General features: G+C 56.3%; 1 protein-coding gene across 1 annotated transcript; it reads left to right on the top strand.

Moving 5' to 3' along the window:
* The first annotated feature begins 481 nt into the window (after positions 1–481).
* On the top strand, positions 482–17,054 carry NPEPL1 (aminopeptidase like 1). Its single transcript, XM_053926088.2, has 12 exons — positions 482–935; positions 1,504–1,689; positions 2,185–2,352; positions 5,321–5,410; positions 5,868–5,949; positions 7,635–7,777; positions 12,940–13,017; positions 13,884–13,984; positions 14,624–14,747; positions 15,004–15,180; positions 15,683–15,793; positions 16,299–17,054. Exons 1-12 carry the CDS (start codon positions 786–788, stop codon positions 16,455–16,457), a joined length of 1,569 nt encoding a protein of 522 aa, XP_053782063.1. The 5' UTR covers positions 482–785; the 3' UTR covers positions 16,458–17,054.
* Positions 17,055–24,709: the final 7,655 nt, after the last annotated feature.

Raw genomic sequence — 24,709 nt, 5'->3', positions numbered from 1 at the left:
CATCACATCTAGGACAGTGCCTGGCAAATAGCAGGGTCTGAGCAACACAGAGAAGCCCATTACGTGACGAGGGAGAGACTTGACGTTGCCCAGCATGCTAGACAGTAGGGGCCTGATACAACTCAGAGCTGGCATGGATCCCAAAAGCAGGATGCCAAGCCAAACCTGACTCCCAGGCAGGTGTGGTAAGGGTAAGCCTGCCAGTGTGGGGTCCCCCAGGACCACCGCTGGGTGCTCAGAGGCCCCTGCGGGCCTACCTCACTTTAGGGCTGGGTCTGCTTAGGGCTCATATACACTCCAGACTGATGGGAACTGCTGCGGTGGACTTGAGGTTGAGCCCGAGTCTGCTCAGGCCCAGCCTGAGGTCAAGGCCACCGGGGTCGGCTGGCTGCCTGCTGGGGCTGTGGGCCAGGGCCCTCTGCCAGAGGGCTGTCTGGAGAGCTGTGCTTCCTCCTTTTGAGGGCAGGACCTACTTGGGGGCCTGCCCGGCTTTGGGGCCTGCTCGGCTAGAGGCCTATGGGTCGCCGCCTGCCCGCCCGGAGCTCGGGGCCAGGAGTTTGGGGCCTGCACAGAGTTTGGGGCCTGCTCCCCGAGCCCGGCCCTGGCCTGCCCTCCGCCCCTCGCGCCCCGGGCGGGCCCAGCACGTCTCGCGAGTGGCCCGCAGCGGCGGGGGAGGCGGGGCCGGACGGCCAAGCAGGGCCGGGGCGGCGCCGAGGCCGGGCCGGAGCGGGAGCCCGCGCGGAGCGGGCGCATCCGGGCCGGGTGGGGCGCGCAGGCCGGGGAAGATGGCGAGCGTGGGGCTGCAGTTCCAAGCGAGCGCCGGGGACGCGGACCCGCAGAGCCGGCCGCTGCTGCTGCTCGGCCAGCTGCACCACCTGCACCGCGTGCCCTGGAGCCATATCCGCGGGAAGCTGCAGCCCCGCGTCACCGAAGAGGTGAGCGGGCCGCGCTGCCGCCCTGCGCCGCCAGCGGGGGACGGGCGGGGTTGGGCGGCGGGGCAGCGTGGAGGCCCCGCCTGGCCCGCGCCTGAGCCCCCCCGCCCGCCCTCCCGCCCGCCTGCTCGCTGCCGGGGTGTGCAGGGCCAGGCCGGCCTCCAGGCAGGCCTGGGCCGCAGCCTCGACACAGCCAGCCCGTGCACACAGGCCTCCTCCGCCTCGAAGGAGCTGCTTCCTCCCAGACCCCCGTGGCTGTGACCACATGTCGCCACTTATAGTGGCGCCTGGCTGGGTACCCCCAGCGGGGGTTTCTTGCGTTCGAAGCAAAGCAGCCCTAAACCGGCCTTTAACCCCCCACTGCCGAGCCCCACAGAGTGCAGTAGTGCAGCAGACACATACACTGAGCTCTAGGGAGATGCCACACATCTCCATGATGGATGGCAGGAGCTTTGGGGGTGCTGCAGAAGTGCCCCTTAGCACTACAAGCGCCCACGCACCCCACGGGGTCACCTGGCATGCGGACTGTTCGAGGTCTTGTGTCTGTCTCTGTCTCTCCCCTCCCGTCCAGCTCTGGCAGGCTGCTCTAAGCACGCTCAACCCCAACCCCACGGACAGCTGCCCCCTCTACCTGAACTATGCCACTGTGGCTGCCCTGCCCTCCCGGGTGAGCCGGCACAACAGCCCCTCGGCCGCCCACTTCATCACCCGGCTTGTGCGGACCTGCCTGCCTCCGGGGACACACCGGTGCATCGTGGTGAGTGCTCCTGAGAGAAGCCGGCTCCTGTTACAGGCAGGGAGCATACAGCCCTAGCTCATCCCGGTCTGGCAGAGCACTCTGGCCCACAGTAGCTCAGAGGCTGCCACAACCCTGACTTTGTCACCCCTGCCGCACAGACAGGGAAACTGAGGTCAGAGACACGAAGTCATTTCCCTCAGATCAGTTTTGTAGACAAATCTGAGACCCAGACCCAGACAGGGGTCTACCATCTGTCCCTTCATGTCCTGCTTTCCTGTCTTCGAAGGCCACAGATGGCGTCTGGTCACCGAGGTTTTCTTTCCCGGGTGAAACCGTGAGTGGCTGAGGGAAAGGCAAGGAGCGGCGGCCCGGTTGGTGCGCCTGCGTCCAGACTGTGTGTACGGTGGCCTCTGGCCCAGCTGTGAGCCCCAGTGCCGCCTGATTGCGGCTCCCTGGGTGGGCCCAAATCCTGTCCCTGCTCCTGCCTTCATCCCAGCTCTCTCTGTGCTGCAGATGGCCTGTGAGCGGTCTGACGTCTTCGCCTCTGCCTGCGCCTTGGCCCGAGCCTTCCCACTGTTCACCCACCGCTCAGGTGCGTCACGGCGCACGGAGAAGACAGTCACCGTGGAGCTTTTCCTGGTGGGACAAGACAACGGGCCGGTGGAAGTGTCCACTTTGCAAGTGGGTGTCTGGACGTTCAGACAGTGTGCCTGGGCCGTGGGGACGGGTGTCTGGGGCTGCGTTCCCCCTCCTGGGGGAGTGCTGGGAAGACTGCTGTCATTCCTGAGAAGGGCCCACAGGCCTTCCCCCACCTCTGTGGGGCCCTGGCCCCCAGGCTGGGCTTCGTTTTCAGGACGCGGTTCTGTCCAGCCAGTGATTGTTGAGCACCTGAGCAGCACCGGGCGCTTTCCTGTTTCCGTGTTAATAATCCTGTGCATATGTATGTCACATCCCGCCTCACGGTGGGCTTACACTTACACTATTTCACTGGATCCTTAGAAGAATCCTTTTGGGGCCAGGCGAGGCTGGAAGTGACTTCCAGCTCTGACATCCTTGTGTGGCTGAATGTCACACAAGGCGCCCTCCCCTTTGCTGTGACCCTCCCAGATCCTAGCACTCTTTGCTCTCCCCTCCCCACCTCCGTGCCCCCTCCAGCAGCCAGACTCAGGTTGTCCTTTCTCCCACATCACCCTCTGTCACTGCCACCTCTGGAGCCCCTGGAGGGCAGGGACCTGCATGACTTTCACAGCATGTGGTCCGATGCTGCTGCTCAGGGTGCCCCCACCCACTCCCACTGCTCTAGACCCTGAAGTTGTGAAGTAGTCCCTTAACCCGTCCCTCCCCCAGCTCCCTCTCCCTGCCGCCTCAGGAAAGCAAAGCTGGACACGTGATAGCCAGGGTCTCCCAGCACCTGTCCAAGGTCAGGCCCTGCTCTAGCACATGCATGCACCTTCAGGGGTCAGGTCACCGAATCACGCCAGCCCTCTGAGGGGTCCTGTTGTTATTCCCATCTGGCGCTGAGTAGACTGTGGCCCAGAGACGTGCAGTGTCTTAATGGGGCCACACCTGCAAGGGGCAGAGGTTTGCACTGTTGCCGCCATCTGCCCCGAATTGTGAGCTCAGGAGGTGCAGATCCCTGAGTGGCCTTTTGCTCCCTGCATGGACCTCTTCAGCACGCATCCAGCCCCTGGTCCCCCCTAGGTCTGCTTCTCCCGCCCTCCTCCTCTGTAGCATTGAGTGGAGTGATGTGTTTTGGTCTCGACTGGCCTTGCACCCTTGGTCACCTTCAGATTCTGAGTCTATCATGGAGCCTGGCACACAGTAGGTGCTTCCATAAGCATGAGTGGAATGAATGAATGAATGAATGAATGATCCTCTTTTTGTGGTGAGGAAGCTGAGGCATGATGAGGTGCAGGCTCTTCCTCAAAGCCACATGGCTCTGCAGTGGTGTAGTGGGGCCCTGGGAGCCTCCACCAGCTCCCCTCACGTGCTCGCTGCCCTCTACCCTGCACCAGCTGTGTGGGGGAGCCTGCTCACCGGAGGTGTGGGTGGCAGGCACCAGGCCTTCTTCTCAACAAATCTCAGGGCATTGACTCACTTGCCAGGCAGCGGCCACAGGCTGCTTCAGAGATGAGCAATGGATCTCTGGGACACCTGCAAGTGGGGACCCTTGCCCTCATGGGGGACAGTCTGCTGGCAGGTAGTGGGACCTCACTGCCACATCTCATATCTGAGTTGTTGAGTCCTGCATCTGTGCTTTTGAAGTTTTGGGGTTTATTTGCCTCGGGACAGGCTGAGCTCTCATAGCAGCCCTTGGACAGGGCCTGAGAGGCGGCAGGGCTGGGGGTATTGACCTAGAGCCTTGCACTCCCTGACCCCGTGGGCCCTGAAAATGCACTGGCAGACTCAATGCTGTCTGCACCTCTGCTAAACCTGCACGGCTTTTCCCTTTGAATACTCTACCTGTCTGAAGCTTATGGGAAGGGGTGCGGATCGAGGGGGGCAGAGACAGATGAGGAGTCAGGAGACTTCCAGGTCAGGGCGGAAGCAAAAGTGAGGTGGAACTTCCGGGCAGAAAGGCCCAGGGGCAGCCGGTTTCTGGGACGGGTCTGCAGGTGTGCATGCGCCCCTGTCTGAAGAGCCTGAGGTGGCGGCTGTCCGGCTCCTGCTTCCTTCTGGGTGCTGGGTGCTGGGTGGAGGGTGGGCGACGCAAGGCAGGTCTGCCTGTTTCTTTCCTGGCTCCTGTGCCCAGAGCAGCATGGCCATGAGATGACCAGGAAAACAGGTGGGCGGAGGTCTGCCACACACTCACAGGGGCTCAGGCCAGAAAAATGCCCCTGAAGGCCAGCGGGCCAGAAGCTGAGGCCATAGAGTGCTTTTACTTCTTCGGGAGCATCCAGAGAAGCTTCTGGAGGATGAGGCTTATGAGAAGTGTCCCGTGGAATGGCTGGGGCCCCCCTGAGAAGAGAAGGGAGAGTGTGTTGGTCAGCTCAGGCCGCCATAAGAAAATCCCATAGACGTGGTGGCTTGACCAGCAGACATTTACTCCTGGCAATTCTGAGGCTGGAAGTCCAAGGTCAAGGTGGGCTCTGGAGAGGGCTCCCTTCCTAGCTTTCAGATGGCTGCCGCCTCCTCACTGTGTCTTTATGGGGCAGAGAGGGAGAGAGCTCTGGTCTCTTCTTCTTGTGTGGGCACTAATCCCATCACAGGGCCCCACCCTTCTGACCTCCCAAAGGCCTCCTGACCCCACCACTGTGAGGACGGGGCTTCACTATACGGGTCTGGGGCACTCAGACGTGTTTGTGATGGAGGGCAGAGCCTCCCCGCCACCTGGGAGAGGGGGTGGGCAGTGCCCAGGGCTCGCTGGGGCCAAGCACAAGGGCCTGCTTGGAGGAGGAGAGCAGCAGGCTAGGAGGCTTGTGGGCCTACTTAGCCAGGTCAGGTTGCTGGGTGGGCGGCAGGAACTGGGGCTGCCTAACTCTTGCTTCCTCCTCCATCTGCCCCTTGCTGTCCTGTCAGCAGCCCCGCAACCTCCCCCAGGTGACATGTGCCTCTGACGCCTTGCAGTCCCCAGGGGAATGGACAAAAAGGGACAGCCCTCTTCCACCTGGCCCCAGGGTCCTCGTGACAGCCTATGGTTTTTTCCTAGTGCTTAACAAACGCCACGGACAGCGTACGGCTGGCAGCCCGCCTCGTGGACACGCCCTGCAATGAGATGAACACAGACACATTCCTCGAGGTGCGTCGCCCAGGGGGTGGGACCGGGATGGAATGGGTGTTGGTAGACCCCAGGGAAGATCAGAGGAAAGCTGGGGGCCAGAGGGGGACAGTGTTCACAGTCTGTGCTTGGCCTGGGGAAGCCTGGCGCTGCTGCGGACGAAGTTCTGCTCTCCACCCAGCTCCGAGAGGCCAGCATCCTCCACTGAGGGCGGAGGGGGGGACAGAGCCTCCTTCGAAGGCCTCTTTGTGGGACTCAAGCCATGAGCTGCAGGAAATTGCAGAGTTTGGAGGGTGAGCCTTTTCTCCTGGGTTTAATCATACTCCGAGCAAGAGAGTCAGAGCCGCTGGCTTCCCAGCCTGGTTTCTCCCCACCACAGAGCCATCCGCTCCTCCCTGGCCCAGAGCTTTGGCCTTGCCTTGCGTTAAACCGTCTTCACGTGTCTTTGCGTTGTTGTTTTTTCCACAAACCCATCCAGGAGATTAAGAAAGTTGGAAAAGAACTGGGGATCACCCCAACCATCATCCGAGACGAGGAGCTGAAGACAAGAGGATTTGGAGGTGGGTGAGGGCTGGCCCTCGCAGGTCTTGGCCTCAGGGAGTGGCCCCGGGCACCCTGGCTGGCAGAGTGGCAGGGGGCCACCTGGGGTGTCGTTACTGCTTCATCCCAAAAGGAACTGGCCTATGTCCAGCCCTGAGACCAGGCCCTGGGAAGCAGACCATCTCTCGGGGAGAAAGGAGGCAGTGATTCAGATTCTGATTCAGACTCTGGAAGCCGTAGGATCCAAGTCCTCCCCTCTGCTCCCTCTCCAGCCTCCTCACGTGTTGCTGTCCCTGTCCCGAGGCCAACTCAGCAGGGCCTTTCTGTTCCTCGAATACACACAGTCATGTCCACACCAGGACCTTGTACTCTGGCTCCCTCCATCTGGAACACGTGCCTTGAAGATACTTTCAGGGCAGGGCTGCTATGCGCTGCACACCTTGGCTCAAAGCCTCTTCTGCAGAGAGCCTCCCCTGCCGACCAGGCCCGTCCCCCCACGCCCCGGGCACCGGAAGTGCAGTGAGCCCAGGACTTGGTGCTTTCAGACCGACTGGGGTCAGGTCACTGTATTTGTCCTCTGTGGCTGCAGAACAAATGACCCCACAAGGTAGCAGCTGAAAGGGACACGCATTCATGATCCCACAGGTCTGTGGATGGAGACTTGGGCCCGAGGTCTTCCCCTAAGCTGCCCTCATTTGAAAGCTTGACTGGGGCCAAGGGTGTGCCCCAGCCAGTCCCACTCACAGCTCTGCCAGCAAGCCTCAGGGGCTGGCACACTGTTCCTTGTCACATGGGCCTCTCCTGGAGCGGCTCACAGTGTGGCAGCTGCTCCCCTCAGGGCAAGGGCTCGGAGTCAGAGAACAGAGAAAGAGTGAGCAAGCTAGATTCAGGCAAGGTCTTTAACCTCGTCTTTGAGGTGGTATCTCCTCATTTCTGCCGTGCGCAGAAGTGAGACAGGAGGTCCCGCCTCTACTGGGTAGGAGAGATCAGGAGTGCTTTGGGGTGGGGACCACCGGAGGCCATCTCAGCAGTGCCTGCCCTGGGCAAACCAACTGCAAGTGGAGGGAGGGGCCATGCCTGTCGGGGAAAGCTTCCCAGACTAGGCATCCTTTGCAGTGGGTCTTGCAGGATGAATAGGAGTTTGTCAGGCAGCCATTATTGGCTCTTGTCCTGGCTGCTGTGATTGTTCAGTTTTGTTGCTGGGGGACCTGAGGCATGGGCTCTGCACACAGCAGGCCACGACTTTCTTGCAAAGATGGGACGCGCACTGCACGGCGAGGCAGTGTGGTAGGAGTGAGCTTGGAAAGGGCGGTGCCATGTTCTGAGAGCGCAGAGGGTTCGTGGAAGGGAGGACGAGCTTGGGCTGGAGCAACCATGGACTATTGTCCAAAAATCATTTCCTTCTGCAATCCTGTTCATTTCTTCCTGGGAACCATACAGTATTTTTTTCTCAGCGGGTTTTCTTGCCTCACAACGCTTTGCCTAGAATCCAGAGCTTTGGAACTGATTTGCATTCCTCATCCCCCGCTGGCCAGGGGGCAGGAAAGAGGGCAGGGAACTGGCTGGGACACACAGCTCACCAGGAGAAAGATCCCAGGACCAGGGGACACTTCCGGTGGGAGAGCTGCTGTTTCTGGGGGGCTGTGGGGAGTCCTCTGCTCAGTTCAACCTGAGCCTGAACGACCCCTCCCTGTGCTTCCCGTAGGAATCTATGGTGTTGGCAAAGCCGCCCTCCACCCTCCAGCTCTGGCTGTCCTTAGCCACACCCCGGACGGAGCCACCCAGACCATTGCGTGGGTGGGCAAAGGGATCGTCTATGACACCGGGGGTCTCAGCATCAAAGGGAAGGTGAGGTGCTGGGGCCAGCGCTCCGGGGGTCCCAGGGTGCGGGGGATCTAGGCGGGCTCCTGGCTCTCAGGTGCTGGAGGAAGGTGGCCAGATGTCTGGGAACTTGGAATTGGGTGTGCCTCTGGGGAGCTGCGTTTAGGATGAGAGTCAGTGGGCCCCGCTCCCCTTCTGAGGGGGATGTGACTACGGGCTCACCCTGCAAACTGGGGTCTGGAAACAAAAAAAAATCTGGAGAGGAGCCAGAAGAAAGCTGCAGAAATGATTCAAGGGTGGGAAAGCAGAACCCTAGGAGGCAACCTTCAAGGAACCAGGGGCCCCTATGGGAAGACGAGAGGGGCCTGGGGTGACACCCTCTGTCCCCATGGCCCCCAGGTCTCAGGGGCAGAGTGTTCAGAAAGCAGCCTCCTGGTACAGCCAGGGGGATTTGGACCCGGAGGCCAGCTGCCAGGGAGCATGGTTGTGACGCTAAAGTCTCAGCTGTCGCTCCTGTGGGTGGCCTTTGAAGGTCATGATCTCGGGAGGACAGGTACTTAAGGAGTGCCAGCCTGTGCCCGAGCCTGTGGGCCGCTCAGTGGCCCACCCTTCTCTGCACCCAGTGCATTTGGGGCCTCCTGGGCACAGGAGTCTCATTGGCCCCAGGAACAGGGGGAGCCAGGCGCCTTCGTCTGCTCTCCCCACACAACCTGTGTGACAGGGCGGGGCTAGGCTCTAAGGGACAAAGACTGGCGGAGCCTCGGAAGGAGCAGACATGTGAAATGGATGCCCTAGGAAATCCAAAAGGAAGAGAATCGACCATCCCCGAGGGAAAGCTTTAGAAGGGAGAGGACGGGCTGAGCTCACACGGAGAGCACAGGCACTGAACGCTGGCCGCCCACGTGGCTCACAGCTGTGTCCTGTTGGCCCAGACGGCGTGTTTTTTAAATTTATTGATTTAAGAGAGAGAGAGAGAGAGAGGAAGGGAGAGAGAGAGAGGGAAAGATATCCATCGTGTTCCACTCACAGATGCATTCACTGGTCGTTCTTGTACGTGCCCTGGCCAGAGGTCGGGCCTGCAATCTCGGTGTATGGAGACGACGCTCTAACCAACTGACCTACCCGGCCGGGGCCCAAATGGTGTTTCAAAATTTGAGTTAGTTACCAACTTTTAAAAACAGGAAGAATTCTCCCAAAAGACTGGATTTGTGATCTTTTGTAAGCTCAGAAAATCTGGCAGTGACGGTCCTGCATCCCCGCCTGGCAGCATTCCGCTGGAGCTCAGCGGTGGCTACCCCAGGGACGCAGCCCGCGCCCCGTCACCTCTCAGACTTCGAACCCCAGTGTCAGTTGCCGTTTAGGGTAGGCGTTGTGCTGCGGTAGGCGATCTGTTTTTGTTGTTGTTACTGTTTTTAAACGTTCTTCCTCCCTCTCCAACCAACAAAATCATTTTCAGGACTAGTCAGGAAATGAAACTAATAATAATAAAGGTTAAAAAAAACCCCACTGATATTGAATTAACTGACAGTGAATTCTCTTTTACTGAATTCCACATATATTTTCATGCCAGTAAAGAGCTTAAAGTCAATATTACAGTACAAATGAAGAAAACAGTCATGGATTAACACATTTAAATAGTATTAATGTAATTTTTTAATGGAAAAAACTCTTGCCTCCATATTGGTTGTGGTCGTGGATATTAGGCTGATAGTGTCTGCTCTCCGGCCTCACCCCTTGGAGACTTGTCTAAGACTTTATCCAAATTGATCCTCACACCCTCATATGCACCAGATAGAGAGAGAGGTCCCAGGGGTATCCATCTGTCTTTACTCGTGGCTGATTCCATTACTTTTCATTTTGAGGAGTTTCTAGGACCTGACGCACCCAAAGCACAACTACTCAGGAGAAGTCTCCAGCCTAAGGACCGCTTGGTAGGGACTGCTAAAAATTCCATTTCCAAACCCCAGAAACTGTGACACTGTCCGTGTGTTCAGTTCTTTGAGATCGATTCCAGGGACCTTCAAAGGTCTGTGGAGTGAAAACGTTTCAGACACAACCCCACGTGCTGCCATAGACTGAGAGAAGCAAGGAGGCCGGAGTTCTCGGTGCCCTTGGAGTCCACTGTTTGAAGTCAGGAGTGTGTGACTCATGGCCCCTGACGCACCGGTCCACCGGAGCTGGCGGACACCTTGCCGAACCTCAGGGGTCGCCCTCCACCTGGAGGCACGTCGCGTGGGCTGTGCATGTGGGCCAGCTATGAAACTGGCAGTTATTACCATCCATTAGAATAATGTTTCTAAAAGGATTAGTAATTAAAATGGGCAATTTGAAGCTTTTATTTATATGATTAGGACTCACTTCAACAACAACAGGTTTTTTTGGAGTAATTTACCACTGATGACAACAGGCAGACTGACTTTTAGTCTGTTTATTACTGCTTCTCAATTCTCCCCAGACAGTGAGTCCCCTCTAGCTTCCCTGGGGCTAGACACCCCCTGCCTCCCACCCTTGCCCTGGAGGCAGCTGAGAGCTGGCTGGTAGAATCGTGGGCTTGTTTCCCTGGGGGTCAGATGCTAGTTTTGGATGTTGGCTTGTTGGAGGGCCGGAGTGAGAAGCGGGGCTCTCTGGAAATTAGTCATTTTGCTGGTGGCACCAGCTCCCAACTTAGGAGGAACAGTCACAGTTCCATTTCCAAAGGTTTCAAAGACAAACCAGGGTCAGCAAGAACTAGCAGGTGTTGATTACGTTAATCTCAGGACCCCTGTTGCTCTTCAAACAGAGATGCAAAGAGGTTTTGTATATAAGGGTGATGTGTGTTGATATTTCCCCTACTAGAAGTTAAAACAGGGAAATTTCAATGACATATTTATTCATTTAAAAATAACACAAACCCATTGTTGACCTGCATGTTAACATAAATATGAAAATAACGACATTTTCCAAAGTGAAAAAAATTAGCGAGAAGAGTGGCATCATTTTACATTTTTCCAAATCTCTTCTGTGCCCGCCTTAGTAGAAGACAGCTGTGCGCGCGTAGCGGCTTCTGCATTTGGTGTACCGTGGTAGGTTGTTCCCGTTGAAATGGAAAAGGAACATCTGGCCTTGCTCGTTTTGTACGTGGAAAAGGAGAGGTATTTTTAGTACATGTTGCAGAACTGAGAACATTCTCCTTTGCTATTACACCAAAACTTGACCAGTGGTAGCTCCTGAAAGGTTAGTTCTACCGTGGAACCTGAAACAATATCAGTAAAGGTTATGCTGCTACGTTAAAATCGGCTGGTCTAGCGTGAACTGTGAATGCGTGACGCTGTCATACTGTGCACGCATGGCTTGTTTGGAAGACATGGTTAGCAGAGTTATGCAGAACTCCTCAAGTTTGACACATTTCATCCACAATGTATTTTTTTAAATCACATTTGTTAATATCACCCCCATCTCATTTTAAAAAGGCATTGAGTATTCAGAAGCTGGAGGCAGATAGAAGTTTTCTGAAAATTCTGATTTTTTTTTTTTTTTTTTTTTTTGCTTAAAAGCTCAAATTTTACCATTGGCAACAAATAACAATGGCACTTTTCCTGGAAGGGAGAGGCCCGCTTTGTTCATTTTTGAGAAACTAGCTGCCAGATAACCATCTTAGCCGAGCCGTTCTTTCAAGTAAGAAGCGTGCTGGAGAGAACAGGCTGGAGGAGGTCGGAACTCAGGGCTGGTCCTCCTGCCTCCACCCTAACCAGCCCTCCATCACTCCATTCAGTCACAGGGAATATTGAAAGCGGCTGTACTCCAGGGTTGAGATCTGTTACAAGTTAGTAACTTTACTGCTTCAGCAACAAAAGGCAAGGGAAACTGGCCATGCTTTGGAAACAAGGCCAAGCACCGGCAGTCCACCTTGGCACTACGCCACGCTCTGTGCTGTGCCTGCTGTCCCCTTGTCGCTTGTGGCCCATAGGTGTGAGCGTCAGCCCAGTGCAAAGGGCAGATGCCACCTTAGTGTCACTGTGGGAATCGTTCCTTTTAGCAAAGTAGGAATGGTACAGGGGCGCTGCAAAGCATACACAAGTAGACCTACCATTGGGGCATCTGTCTGCCTGTAGTTGGGAGGTGGTGGCAGTGACAGGGACGTGATTCCGGCAACCACCTCGAGCTGTTTCCTGCGGGCCTTTCTGCAAGTAGTTTGATCGCAGGCCCGAGGCCTTGCTTTTCCATTTAAACAATCCTGTGCTTTCTCGCAGTTTAGGTCAAAAGAGATAGTTTATTTTCAAGAGTGCTAGCTGGGTCATTTTCACTTGATTTAATTGTAAAAGCAGCTCAGTTTATATCTAAAAATAGTTTCCATTAAAACTCCAGGCTCACATAATCCGATAAAGGTTCAGAACATCACTTGGAACATTTCAAACCCGAATCCTTACATGTGATGACCTGCTGTTAATTTAAAATGTGAACTTGTCAATTAGCGTGGGGAGCCTATAAAATGTAAAAATATGTAACCATTCTCCGCTAGTTTACAGAAAATCACATTTACCTCGGTGGCAGGCGGGCGCCTCTGTTTTTAGTGGCCTCTCATGAAACCACTCTACCCAGGAGACGCCAGTGGATGGTGGGCAGGATGGTGGGACGGCAGGTGTCCTCGCCAGTGGGGATGGGGTTGCCGATGTGATAGTGACATCTGCAGAGTTCACATTAACCCGGGCGGATCATTCAAGAGGGTGACGATGTGGAGGAGCAAAGAGAGCCGAGAACAAAAGTGTCAGCGAGACCAAACGGTAGTGCCTTTACATGCCAGGCGGGGAGGTGGGGCCAACTCACGGGGCAGCCTGGTGACGGGCCATACCCCAGCCTCTGGGCCAAGGTGGCTGTGTCTGTGTCCGTCTGAGTAGCAGCCTGGCTACTGTGAATATGGCAGCTCTGGAGGTACCCTCCTCCCCTACCTCCTCCTCCCGTCCCCCGACCTGGTGCAGTTCTGTTGGATAACCCCCAAAGCTGTGCTCAGAAAGGGTTCTCCGGTCTCCAGCCACTGCTTGCCATTGCATCTAAGGTGTTTCCTGGCATCTCTCCTCTAGGTCCTGTGGGTCTGGGCAACCCCTCTGGGGTGCGGGGGCCCCCAGGGCAGGGTGGGGCAGGGTGTGTGGGGCACTGTTGCCAATTACTCAGCAGCCACTCACCCCTCTCTCCCCACTTTGCTCCATCCCCAGACCACCATGCCAGGGATGAAGAGGGACTGTGGGGGTGCCGCAGCCATCCTGGGGGCCTTCAGAGCCGCCATCAAGCAGGTTAGTGGGGTCCCACCTCTGCAGTCTTGCGGGGAGGGCTCCCAGGATGTGTCTCCTCCCCTGCAGCCTCCCCTGTCCTTCCCGGGGATCTGCACCCATCAGAAACCAAAAGCTCTAAAAATGGGAGGAAGCACACATTGTGGAGCAGCCCCTCCCTGCCCTGAAGCCATGATGTCTTAGGGTGGGGGTGAGGTTGGGGGATGTCCTTTGGAAGACCCTGTGCTGTGAGACAGGATCACACAACAAAGGGAGTGATGTGACACGTCTGAGTGGCTCGGCCCTTCCTGTCACTTAGCCCACGGCCCGTCTCTCCACAGGACCTGCCCGTCTGGCGTGGCTCCTGGGGGTGAACCCAAAGCACAAAGCAAAGGTCTTGGCAGTTTCTCATTCATGCCAGTCAGGAGTCCAGCCTGTTTCCTGAGAGAGAAGCAGAAATCCCAGGAGGAAGCGGGGCTGGGTCCCCATGGGGTGGGGGCTTCTAAGAGTGCCAAGGGGCCAGCACCTCTGGAGCCAGGCCTGGAGCCAGGCCAGCTCTTGATTCTGCCCATCTTGGCCACATTGGAAATGGACCTTTCTAGGGTCTCTCTCAAGCAGAGCCCCAAGCCACAGGCTGTCTGCGAGCCCGGCAGGGGGACGTTGCAGAAGGAACATGAGTCGTCCGCTCTCTCGTCCCCATGCTGGCTGGAGACTAACAAGGAGTGTGGCCAGCATGCGATGAGGCAGTCACCTGGCTCGGCAGCGCAGGCCCAGCCTGGGCAGACAGCACCTGGCCCTGCCGCCTGCCCCGCCACCCCCCAGGGCCCCACTGCCTCCCTAGATGAGCACCACCAGCCTGTAACTAGAGCCTCTGCCCGCATCCCCTCCAGGGTTTCAAGGACAACCTGCATGCCGTGTTCTGCTTGGCTGAGAACTCAGTGGGGCCAAACGCGACTCGGCCCGATGACATCCACCTGCTGTACTCAGGAAAGTAAGGCCGCCCATCGGGTCACTGCGTGTCAGCCAGGCTCCCTCTTGGGCATGCTGCCTCTCCTTCCCAGGCCAGGCTGGTCAGCTTGAGTCATGCCCTGCTGGGGGACAGCTTTCACCCTGCTCACTCCAGCCAGGGGCAGATCCCGCCGGAGGATGCCCTACAACAGGTAGCCCTGGACCACAGGCTGCTTGCTCCCAGGGCTGTGTGTGGGAAGGTGGTCGAGGCTCCGGAGCTTGGGATCCAGGCTGCTCTAGTGGGACAGCCTCCCTCACACACACACACACACACACACACAGAGGTGCGTGTCCCAGAGTTACCCTGAGTGGCGCATCCTCCTCCACTTTGATCCAGGGCCAGGAACTATATAAATGTCGCCCACATGAGCCTGTTCCCCCACCTTACAGATGAGGAAACTGAGCCACAGGCTTGCCGCAGCTCCCAGCTGGAGAGTGATGGGGCGGGGTTGACCCAGTGGCCTTTGCTCCTGGCCCGAGCCCTGCATGGCTCTAGGACACAGTGGTGGCTCTGACCCCCAGGGGCATTGCAGAGACAAGCATTCTGGGCGGGATCCCCCCAGTTCCAAAGGGACTCACTCCAAGGGCCCCAGGGAGTGAGTGGGGTCTCTGCCATCCCCAGGACTGTGGAAATCAACAACACAGACGCTGAGGGCAGGCTGGTGCTGGCGGACGGCGTGTCCTACGCCTGCAAGGACCTGGGGGCTGACATCATCCTGGACATGGCCACGCTGACTGGGGCACAGGTGGGAGTCTCAGCTGCTGTAGCTTTGTCTTCGTCACCTGGGTGGGGCACCAGGGAGCTGGTCTGTGTCAGAGCCGGGGGCCGGGGCCTGGATGCCAGGACAGGACGGAAACCTTCCTCCCACTGTCTGTCTTTGCCTCTCATCACCTCTCTTTTGGCTTCTTTGTTTCCTCTCTGCCCTCTCTTGCCTTATGTGTACCCCACTCCCCGGGGTCTTCATCCACCTCTCCCTGGTCCCCCATGGGGCCTCCTTCCAGGGCATTGCCACAGGCAAGTACCACGCCGCTGTGCTCACCAACAGCGCCGAGTGGGAGGCGGCCTGCGTGAAGTCCGGGAGGAAATGTGGGGACCTGGTGCACCCGCTCGTCTACTGCCCAGAGCTGCACTTCAGCGAGTTCACCTCGGCTGTGGCCGACATGAAGAACTCCGTGGCGGTAGGCTCAGAGGGGCACCCAAGCTTGGGGGAGCGGGGTGGGCAGAGCCCTCCCCTCATGGAGTCAGCATGACCCCACAAACCAGCAGCAATATGGGCCCCCCCACGAGGCCCCAGCTCTGTGCTTTGGGGGGGCAGTGCTGTCCAGGGCAGGGATGCACCACTCCTTGGGCTCCCTGCCAACATGTCCACCATGTCTGGTACTGGGTTTCCTCCCCATCCGTGGCCTGTCTGTCGCCCTCCCCATCAGTCCCTTTGCTGGATGCCTCCTTGCCCTGGGGTGAAGGCAGACCTAAGCCCACGTGCAAGGTCCTTGGGGTCCTGGGTCCCTCTCAGCTGCCTACCTGCACTGGGCCCTCCCCCCAGGCCTCTTTATTCTGACACCAGGGGAAGTGGCAGTTGAGGAAAGCAGTGGGGGGAGTCCAGGGGGCATGGGAGGGTCCACAGCCATACCCCCATTGCTGTGAGGGGAATGGTCACTGTCTGTCCTTCTGTCCCCCCAGGACCGGGACAACAGCCCCAGCTCCTGTGCGGGCCTTTTCATCGCCTCACACATCGGCTTCGACTGGCCCGGGGTCTGGGTCCACCTGGACATTGCTGCGCCTGTGCATGCCGTGAGTTCAGGGCCCCGTGGGTGTCCTCCCGCCCCTGGCAGGACGCTTCCTCTGCTGGCTCGCCATCTGCTTTCCCACCCACCCACTCCCCACCGGCACAGCTCCCACCCTCCTGGGCATGTCCAGAGCCCCTCTCTGGCTCCAGAGCTGCAGTCTGAGCTCATCGGAAACGTTCTGTGCCGAGGGTCACACTGTTCATGGCCCAGCCTCCCCGCAAGCTGGGTCCCTCCTGACCTCTGGCCTCCTCATCCCTGGGAACAGAGTGGCTGTGTGCGATCCCTCCCCAGCCAGCCCATCCTCAGCAAGAGGCCCAGGGTCCTGGGTCTCACCCTTTCTCACTCCTTGGCCCTGAGTGTGGCAGGACAGCTGAGGGGGGTCTGCAGGAAAAGCGGGGGGTGAACATCCTTTCCCTGGTCTGGAGCCCCACCCAGGAGAGGTGGACTTGCCATGCAGGTCTGCATCTGACCCAACTGGCAGAGGATTTCCACCTGCCCTTTGCCCACAGGGTGAGCGAGCCACAGGCTTCGGTGTGGCCCTCCTGCTGGCGCTCTTTGGTCGAGCCTCCGAGGACCCTCTGCTGAACCTGGTGTCCCCACTCGGCTGTGAGGCAGACGCTGAGGAGGGGGACATGGAGAGGGACTCTAAGAGGCGCAGACTCGTGTGAGGCCAGCTGCCCTCCTGGCCCAGCGACAGAGGGCTCTGCCTCACTTTGCACTAATTAATTTTAAGCAATTGGAAGATAATAGCATAAGAGGGGCTTTGGTTTGTTTCTGTTTATAGTTGTCGTGGCGATGGAAATGGCTCCTTCTGTCTTCTAAGGCAGCTTAGGGGTTGGTGGGGCCCTGGGGTAGGGGCGAGAAGCACTGGGGCTGTTTCTGTTCCAGTGGCTTGCAGGCCTCCTGCCAGCTTCTGCAAACTGCACTCCCTCCGGGGGCCTCTGCATGACCGTGGGCCCCAGGACACACGGGCAGCCCCAATGCCTTCTGCCTGGCGGCCCTCACTTCTCCCACATCCACTTGGTGCCCAAGACGGGTACTCGTGGCCCTGTTTCCAGCCCCAGGCTGCACACGTGGCGCCCATATTACAGAGAGCCCAGGTCTGTGCTTCAGGCCAGGGCTGTTGCTGTGTCCAGGCAGCCGACCCCTTTGAAAGGATGGAGGTGACTTGCTTTGGGGAATCCATGTTTTAGAGCAGAAAAAGTCTCTACTCTGGCCCCTTTGAGTCCCCTGGTGGTTGAATTAAATGCGGCTGCCCCATCCCACCTTTGTCTCTGTCTTTCTCCTGCCCTGTGTGGGAAACCCGCCCTGAGGGCTGCTGCCGCCTTCTCCCAAACGAGCATTGGGTTTTGAGAGCCCAGGTCTGTGGGGAAGGCTATCCCAGCCCCCCAGCACACTGGGAGGCCGAGTGTTATACTGGGTCAGACACAGTCCTTGGCACTGAAGGGCACGATCCTAGGGCTGATGGGCCAGGCCTCACCAGGATCCAGGGAGACCTCCTGCCTGGGCCCAGGTGAGGGGGCCCCAGGGAACCTGGGAGCCAGCTCCTCCGGACTTTGGTTGAGAGCACAGGCAAGGCCTCTGTCCCTTCTCATGCTCCATTGCGACAGCTGTCTGGGCTGGGAGGAGACCAGCCACTCTGGCCCCACCTGGCACAGAGGCATCTGCCCACACCTCCTCTGCTGGGAACAGAGGGGTGAGAACACGGCTGTGGGATGCATGTCACCAGGCTGTGCCCTCCCTGGCCCACTGACTACCTCACCCCTGTCCAAGTGTCCCCAGACTCTAAGTTCCTTCCCCTGCCTTGGAAATCAAGGTGACTCTGGGCTTGATCCCAAATAAATATTTATTAACTGCCTGCTGTATGCGCAGCCACAAGCTCAGTCGGAAAAGGCAAGCAGCAGCTCCGAGACCTGGGCTCCGGCTGGGAAAACGGCGGCCCAACACGTTAAGTAACAATAATAGTGGTCACAAGGCAGTTGGTGGTAGCGGGTTCTGTGAGCTCAGGGGAGGCACAGCCAGGGTGGCCGGAAAGGCCAGGAGCCTTCTTGGGTCATTAGCTTGCTTAATGGCCTTGCAATAAGCAGCTCTCTCCAGCCTCCCTCTGAGATGACCCGAAGGTCACTGAGGTGGTCTAGTTCCTTCTCCAGGTAGCTGGCACTATCTGCTCCCCCTGCCAGGGGGCTGCAGGATGCAGGGTCAAGGAGCAGGACAGAACTGAGGCATCTTTAGGGCCAGGGACCCAGCTGGGGACCAGCTGCAGACTCAGGGCCTGGCCTGCATGCCCAGCATCAGGGGGACTGCAGGCAGGGAGCTGAGGGGGCTGTCAGCTAAAGGCCTTGCTCCTCCCGTGGCCAAAGAACTTAAGGGTGAGTTGACTGCTTCCTGTGGCCTCACTGGAGCTCCGGCAACAGGGCCGGGGATGGCCGCCAGTGGAGGGAAGGTAGGCACAGGTGGGCACAGGCGGATCCATGTGATCATGGCTCTCAGCAGGCCACACGGGGAGATATCTGTGCAGAACCTGAGCACGCCGTCCACATCATGAAGCTTATTGTACCTGACAGAGTGGGGACCGTGCTGAGAGACTGCTCCTGGGGGAACTTGGCCACAACTGTCACCACCGCCACATAGAGCCCCATGTAATGGGAAGCAGGTGGGTGGTAGCACCCCTGTCCTGTGAGGAGGCCGAAGCCCTGCACTCAGCTAGGTGGGGGAGGGGAGCAAACGCTGGCCATCTGGGCCTGTACAATGTCCTGTGGGTGGGTCTGGGACCCCAGCACCTACCTGGGGTTGGAGAGCAGCCAGCAGCAGAGCGCAGTACCCAGCAGTCAGGAACAAGGATCGAGAGGAGGGAAATATGGTTCTTTGGGGAAGGGGGTACGAAGGGTAGAAAGAATTCTCGGTTTTCTGCTGGAGCACATGGGCTTCTCCAGGGCTTGGGGAGAGAGAACGGGAGAGCCCACTTGCCTTCGAGTTAGAGAATGGAGCCTAGATGCCAGCTGGTGCTAGGGGCTTGCAGAATAGAGTAAACCACCTGTTTCCGGAGCCTGCGCTCCCCTCCCAGGGCAGTTCTGGGGAACGGGTGAGAAGATGCCTGAAGATTCAGAAGAGCCCAGGGCTGGGAGAGCCCTACCTGTATCCCACCAGAAAGCCCAGGCTCTGGGGGCTGACTTTGTCATTGTAGACCACCAGGCTTCAGGTCCTGGCTGCAGCCTGGGCGCTGGTCACAGCCTGGCCATCACTACTGAACCACCCACCACTTGGCCATGGGGCTGGTGGCAGGTGCATCAGCAGGCCTCAGCTGCTAGAGTGGGACTGTGACATTTGTGGAAGAAGGCCAGCTGTCTCAGTCCTGCAGCCTATGGGTGTGGACTGTGTGAAAGAGGGGGGCAGTCAGCAGTACCCTGGGAGAGTGACCACAACTCCGGTCTCCAGCACTGAAACAAGAACTCCATCCCCACAGGTTAGGTCTGTGGCAGCAGAGGTGGTGACACCCAGGGGAGAGCCTGTGTCAGGTCCTTGGGGAGGTCTGTAGGCCTGGGAAGACACAGGGTCCCCCAAGGTGGTCATGTCAGGCCAGCTGCCTCGGGCACATGCTTAGGGAAATAGTTGATCGTCACCTGGCTCTCAAGAGAATGAGGAGGCCACTGGGCCCTGGGAGAGGGCAGCCACCCTGGTGGCTGACATGTACCCCCCACTACTGTGTAAATGAGAGGGAGGACTACTCACTGTCACTCCCTGGCCCCTCAGGAGCACATCTGTGACCCCAGCAGCCCCCTCCCCCAACATGTTTATCAAATATGAATTTGCTGCGTGATTCTCTGCCCAGAGCCTTCGTTCAGACTGTTCCCTGGTGAATTGATGTTCGGCATTTTTGTTTATTTATCTGTTCTTTAACAAAAGGTTGTTTTGGTTTGAGATTCAGCAAAAACACACACTGCATTCAGCTTCCTGCCCATTCAGGAGTCAGTAAATGAGTTGTTTTCCAGTCTGCTTTGAGTCCTTGCCTCAAATGAGCCTCCAACAAGATAATGCATTTAAAAGCCCTTGGAAAAGTACCAGGCCCCACACACGTTCGAGATGCTGTCATCACAAGAGTGGCGGCTCGGCCCTGCACCCTGAGCCAGGCTCAGCTCGTGGAGAATATGCTGGCCCAGGCGGGGCCCTTGTACACACAGAGAGGATGTGGGGGGAGGGGCTGCTTTCACATCCTCCTGCTGCCAGCCAGGTTCCCAAAATGCAGGCCTGTCCTCCCTGCCGATGGCCCCGGAAGCACCATGTCTTCCCTGCACCATCTTGGGGGCCAGGGCCAGGGGTATCAGGGGAGGAGCATCCAGAAGGCCAGCGTTCCCTCCGGGGCTGGAAAGGGTCCTCACCATCTTCCACCTGGTGGGCTATTTTCGCTTCAGTCTCTGCTGTGGTCCTGAGAGCTTGGAGGATCAGTCCAGGGAGCATTCTTCAGTCAAGAAAACAATATAAAAAACAAAACCCCAAATTAAAAAGCTCCGAGTCCTGGCTGACATTCACGGGTAGCACGGTTAGCACCAAGGGGGCCCTCTAACTGAAACTGTGGAGTCCTTATGGCTATGTGAGAAGCTCCATGCTGCTCGCATCCCTTCCCCCCACCCTTAAATCGATTTCGGAAGTTTCCGGTGACTGCATAAATACAGACCTCTTTTTAATGCCTGGAACTCTCTCTTCTTTTTTCACCCATGGGTCGGGTGGCGTTCTGTGGCAACCACAAGCACGCTTGGCTCAGTGTGGTGATGGCCTACAGCTAGCTTCCTCATCTAATAATATTTATTAAACACCACCTGTACGTAACTCCTGAAAAAAGTTGATCCCTATTGGGGAATACCTTCCCAGACTGTGGCACATGGAAGTCAGCTTCTGACAGAGGTGGGTTCCAGCAGCATCAAAAGGGGAACCAGAGCCACTCTGCGGGAGGCTGGAGGTAGACTGTGCCCCCAGCACCCAAGGGGGCTGTTCTGAATGAGGCCCATGGGCTGGGTTTGACGCCGACTCCGTCCAGTGGGGTCCGTATGTTGTGGATGAGACGAACAAATTCACAAGGACTGCGTAAGTCCTGTGGAGAAAAAGGGACAACCGGGCCACTCACTTTTTACAGATAACAAAGGAAAGGATGTTACTGATTACTTGTTACAGATTAACAAGGAAAACCTGCCATCTGCAGCTCAAGGTCTTGGCCCGCGCCCCAACCCCTAGGCTTTCACCCTCCCGCCAGCCAGCCATCACAGGGCCCCACAGGCTCAGGAGGGCGGCGCCAGGGGGGCCTTGCAGGGCGGAAGGGGCGGTGCTGACGGCAGGGCTGGACGTCTTTCCGGTTCCGCGCTGAGGCTGCTGGGAAGAGGCTAATTTAGAGGGCTTTGGCATAGCCTGGTCTTTCAGCGTCGGTCTGAGGAGGGACAGGACGCTGCTCTCAGTGGGTGCGCGGAGCCTCGTCACAGCTGGGGCACTTTCTGAGCCTTCTGCTTGGGTTTCTCGTTCAACGAGCCAGAGGGAAGGCCAGCAGCCCGGCACAGGCAGCAGGTGCTCCCAAATGAAGGCTTCCGGGCGGGTGGAGGGCAGGAGCCGAGCGTGGCGGCAGGGGACCTGGTTTCCTCGGGGGCGCTGTCCCACCTCCCCCCCTCGACACCCTTCCCTGTCTCCTCGCCGGGGCGCTGTAGCCGTCTTCGGAAGGTAGTCAGGGCCCTGCGAGGGCTCTGCCGTGCCGCCCCCACCTGCAACGGGCTTTAGCACAGCCCCGCCGGCCGACGTGGGCCCGTGAAGACGCTGTTTCCGCCGGTGGACGAAGTCCCGTTTCCTCCACGGTAAGAACATGTGTTCTAAACGAAGAGCCCACATATCACAGTCATAGCTGAGGGGGCCGCAAGCAGGAGAGAGGGCCAGATGAGGAAAGCTGTTCTCCAGGAAGTGAGTGACGTCTGAGCTGAGATTGCAAGGATGAGTGACTAGTAGATGGTGCGGAAGATGGAAAAAATCATTTCAGGCAGAGAGAACTGCGTGTGCGAGGCCCTAGGGTGGGACAGGTGATGCCGAGCCAGCGGAGCAGAAAAGAAGGCCAGCATGGCTGGAAGGGAGAAAGGGATGTAGAGATGGGGATGAGGTGGGGTGAGGGTGATGGTCAGGCCATGCCTGGCGGTTGAGTTTTTATTCTGAGAGCAGTGGGAGCCAAGGAGGGGTTTTGAGCAGATGAGAAACAGGATGAATCCGCCACTTTAACAGAGCCCTCCCACGGCAGTTACCCACTGCCTGCCCCCACCCAGCTCAGGGGGAACCCCTTTCACACTTGGTTGTAGCTGGGAAGCATTCAAGTTTGGGGGAAGGCCCAAGGCTCTAAGGGCCAATGAGAGCAAACATCTCAGGGGCTACGAATCATAGGCATCTGACCCTAAAAGCCAAGTTCCACTTCTGTGGTAGCAAAATCCACATTTCTGTCTCCCACAGTGCCAGGGTAAGACATGGCTCTGCCAATTACTACCAGGTGACCTTGACTCAGTGACCTAGTCATCTTAGGCTTCAGGCCCTTCGTGGATAAAATAGGGGACAAAGTACAAACGTACAAGTGTCCACCTTTTTAGAGGTTGTAAGAGTCAAAATGGGGTCAGCAGTCATGGAGAAACCCATGGATATCAAGTATAAACTCTTAAAAAATATGAAAAATAACCATTTGAAGGTATTGGAGAGTGACAAGTAGTAAGAAATCAAAGAGGAGGGAGGCATATGGGAGAGACCCACATTTACATGACTTTTTTCCTGAGAATGCAGACTAGTCCTTAGCACCAGGTAGCTCGTGTGCCGACAGAAAGCCATGTCTCATTGGCATGAGTGTGATAGAACAAAGTGTAGGGGCCTGGGCAGAGGAAAATCATGGTGAAGGGGGTGGGAGGGGATGTTCTGCAGGGAGAGAAGCCACGTCTATTTAACAACTACTTAAAGCTCTGCCTGACCTCCATTTCCAGCCACAGTGGTGTGGAGGGACCCTACTGGATTTACCCTATTGGCTTAAACAAGTAAAAAACCAGGCAAATACATAGAAAGCAACAGTTTCCAGACACTGGAAAACAGGCAGCACAAGAGAGTTGTCCATGAGAGACAGGAAGCAAATGCGGGGCATCCCCCAAGTGTGAGAGCTGACTTGCCTGGAGAGATTTCCAGGCTGCAGTGCAGGAAGGAGGAAGCCACTCAGAGCCCAGTGGTCTTCCTGAGCTGGGTTGAGGATTTAGGAAGCCCCAGGCAGCTGGAGTTTGCAGGACAGAAAACAAGAACCAGGAGAGCTGCCCGGAGAGGAAGAAATCTAGGCGGTGGGGTCACTGAGTCTTCAGTCAGCTGAGGCCCGCGGGCACATGCACGTGAGCAAGTTACCCCTGCTAGGAAAGCCCTGCCCACAGACCGGAGGGTACGGTGAGCATCCCGTCGTGGGACAGGATGGGCCTGTTCCCATAATCAGGGGCACAGAAAGACTTTGTGGGTTGGGCCACCTTATTTACATACCACCACTCAGCTCCACACTAGCCTCTGAACAGGAAGTGCGCTGGGCATGTGGAAACAGCTCGGCCACAGTTTGGAAGGCCAAGCCGACAGAGAAACTGCTGCCCATGGAAGGAGAGAAAGAACTTGTAGTATGATTCTAACCTGGTAGACTGCCTGTTAAATCAGGAGGAGGAGGACAAGAGAAGAGGAGGGGGAGGAGGAAAGGGGAAAAGGAGAAGAAAATCAACATTCTCCATAGTATTTTAAACAGGATCCAGTCTCCTCACAAAACAAAATCAGTGACAATGTCTAGGGTAAAAATCCAACATCACTTGGCATTCCAAGAACCGGGAAAATTTGACCAAATCTCCAGGAAAAGGCAATCAGAAGATGACAGCCTGGAGATGACCCCCATGCTGGAAGTATCAAACACCCAAAAAAGCAGCTCTTCTAGTTATCCTTCATGAGGTAAAGCTGAGCAATCTTGAAAAGTTTTGGCAAAGAGACACAAACTATAATAGTCACTAAATGAGTTGTAGTATCCTGGATTGAATCTTAGTGGAAAAAAAAAGAAATTAGTGTATAAACCAGTGAGGTTGGAATAAAGTCTGGAGTGTAATTAATAGTAATGTATCAATGTTGACATCTTAGTTTTGACAAACATACCATGGTGTGTGATAATGTGAGATGTTAACATTAAGGAAGACTGGGTGAAGGGTATTTGAAAACATTCTATTATCTTTGCAACCTTCCTATAACTAAACTTTTATAAAAGAAAAAGTTCATTTAAAAAATAAAATAAAAAATTTAGAACCGAGAAAGAAAGTATATGATAGAAAAATTTCATTGAGTGATGATGAAGGAAAGTGTCAATAAACTTGAAAATAGATCAGCAGAAGTTATCTAATCTGGGGAATTGAGAAGAAAAGGAATTAAAAAATGAGCACTTCAGGGACTTGTTAGGCATTATCAAAAGGTCTAATACTCTTATCATTGACACCCCTAGGAGAAGAGGAAGAGATTTGTGCAGAAAAAAATTTAACCACTTTATTAAGGTGTGATTGACATACAAAAAACCTCTAGATATTTAATGCATTAAATTATAGAGTTATAATCTATAAATTATAATAAATTGTAGATAGTTGATGTATTTGGAGCTAAGTGTACACCCATACCACTGCCATCACTATCAGTGCCATAACCTCATTCATCGCCACCAAAAGGTTCCTCCTGCCCCCTCTTTGTTGTTTTTGTTTTTCTCTTTTTGTGGTAAGAGCACTTAATCTAAGATCCATTCTCTTAGCAAGTTTTTTGAAAGTATGCAATACCATATTGTTAATTATAGGCCTTATGTTTTATAGATCTCCAGAACTTATTTTTAACAGCCCAAGCATTTGTAATTTCCACCAGAATCCAAAACAACTTT

This window comes from Desmodus rotundus, chromosome 6, assembly GCF_022682495.2.
Source record: "Desmodus rotundus isolate HL8 chromosome 6, HLdesRot8A.1, whole genome shotgun sequence".
Taxonomy (NCBI): Eukaryota; Metazoa; Chordata; class Mammalia; order Chiroptera; family Phyllostomidae; genus Desmodus; species Desmodus rotundus.
The sequence above is the reverse complement of the archived record's forward strand: the minus strand, read 5'-3'. Positions and strand labels throughout refer to the sequence as shown.

Coding starts and splice junctions, on each gene's coding strand:
- NPEPL1 (XM_053926088.2), top strand. CDS start 786: ATGGCGAGCGTGGGGCTGCAGTTCCAAGCGAGCGCCGGGGACGCGGAC. Junction 5,411..5,867: donor ACACAGACACATTCCTCGAG/GTGCGTCGCCCA, acceptor AAACCCATCCAG/GAGATTAAGAAAGTTGGAAA. Junction 7,778..12,939: donor GTCTCAGCATCAAAGGGAAG/GTGAGGTGCTGG, acceptor CTCCATCCCCAG/ACCACCATGCCAGGGATGAA.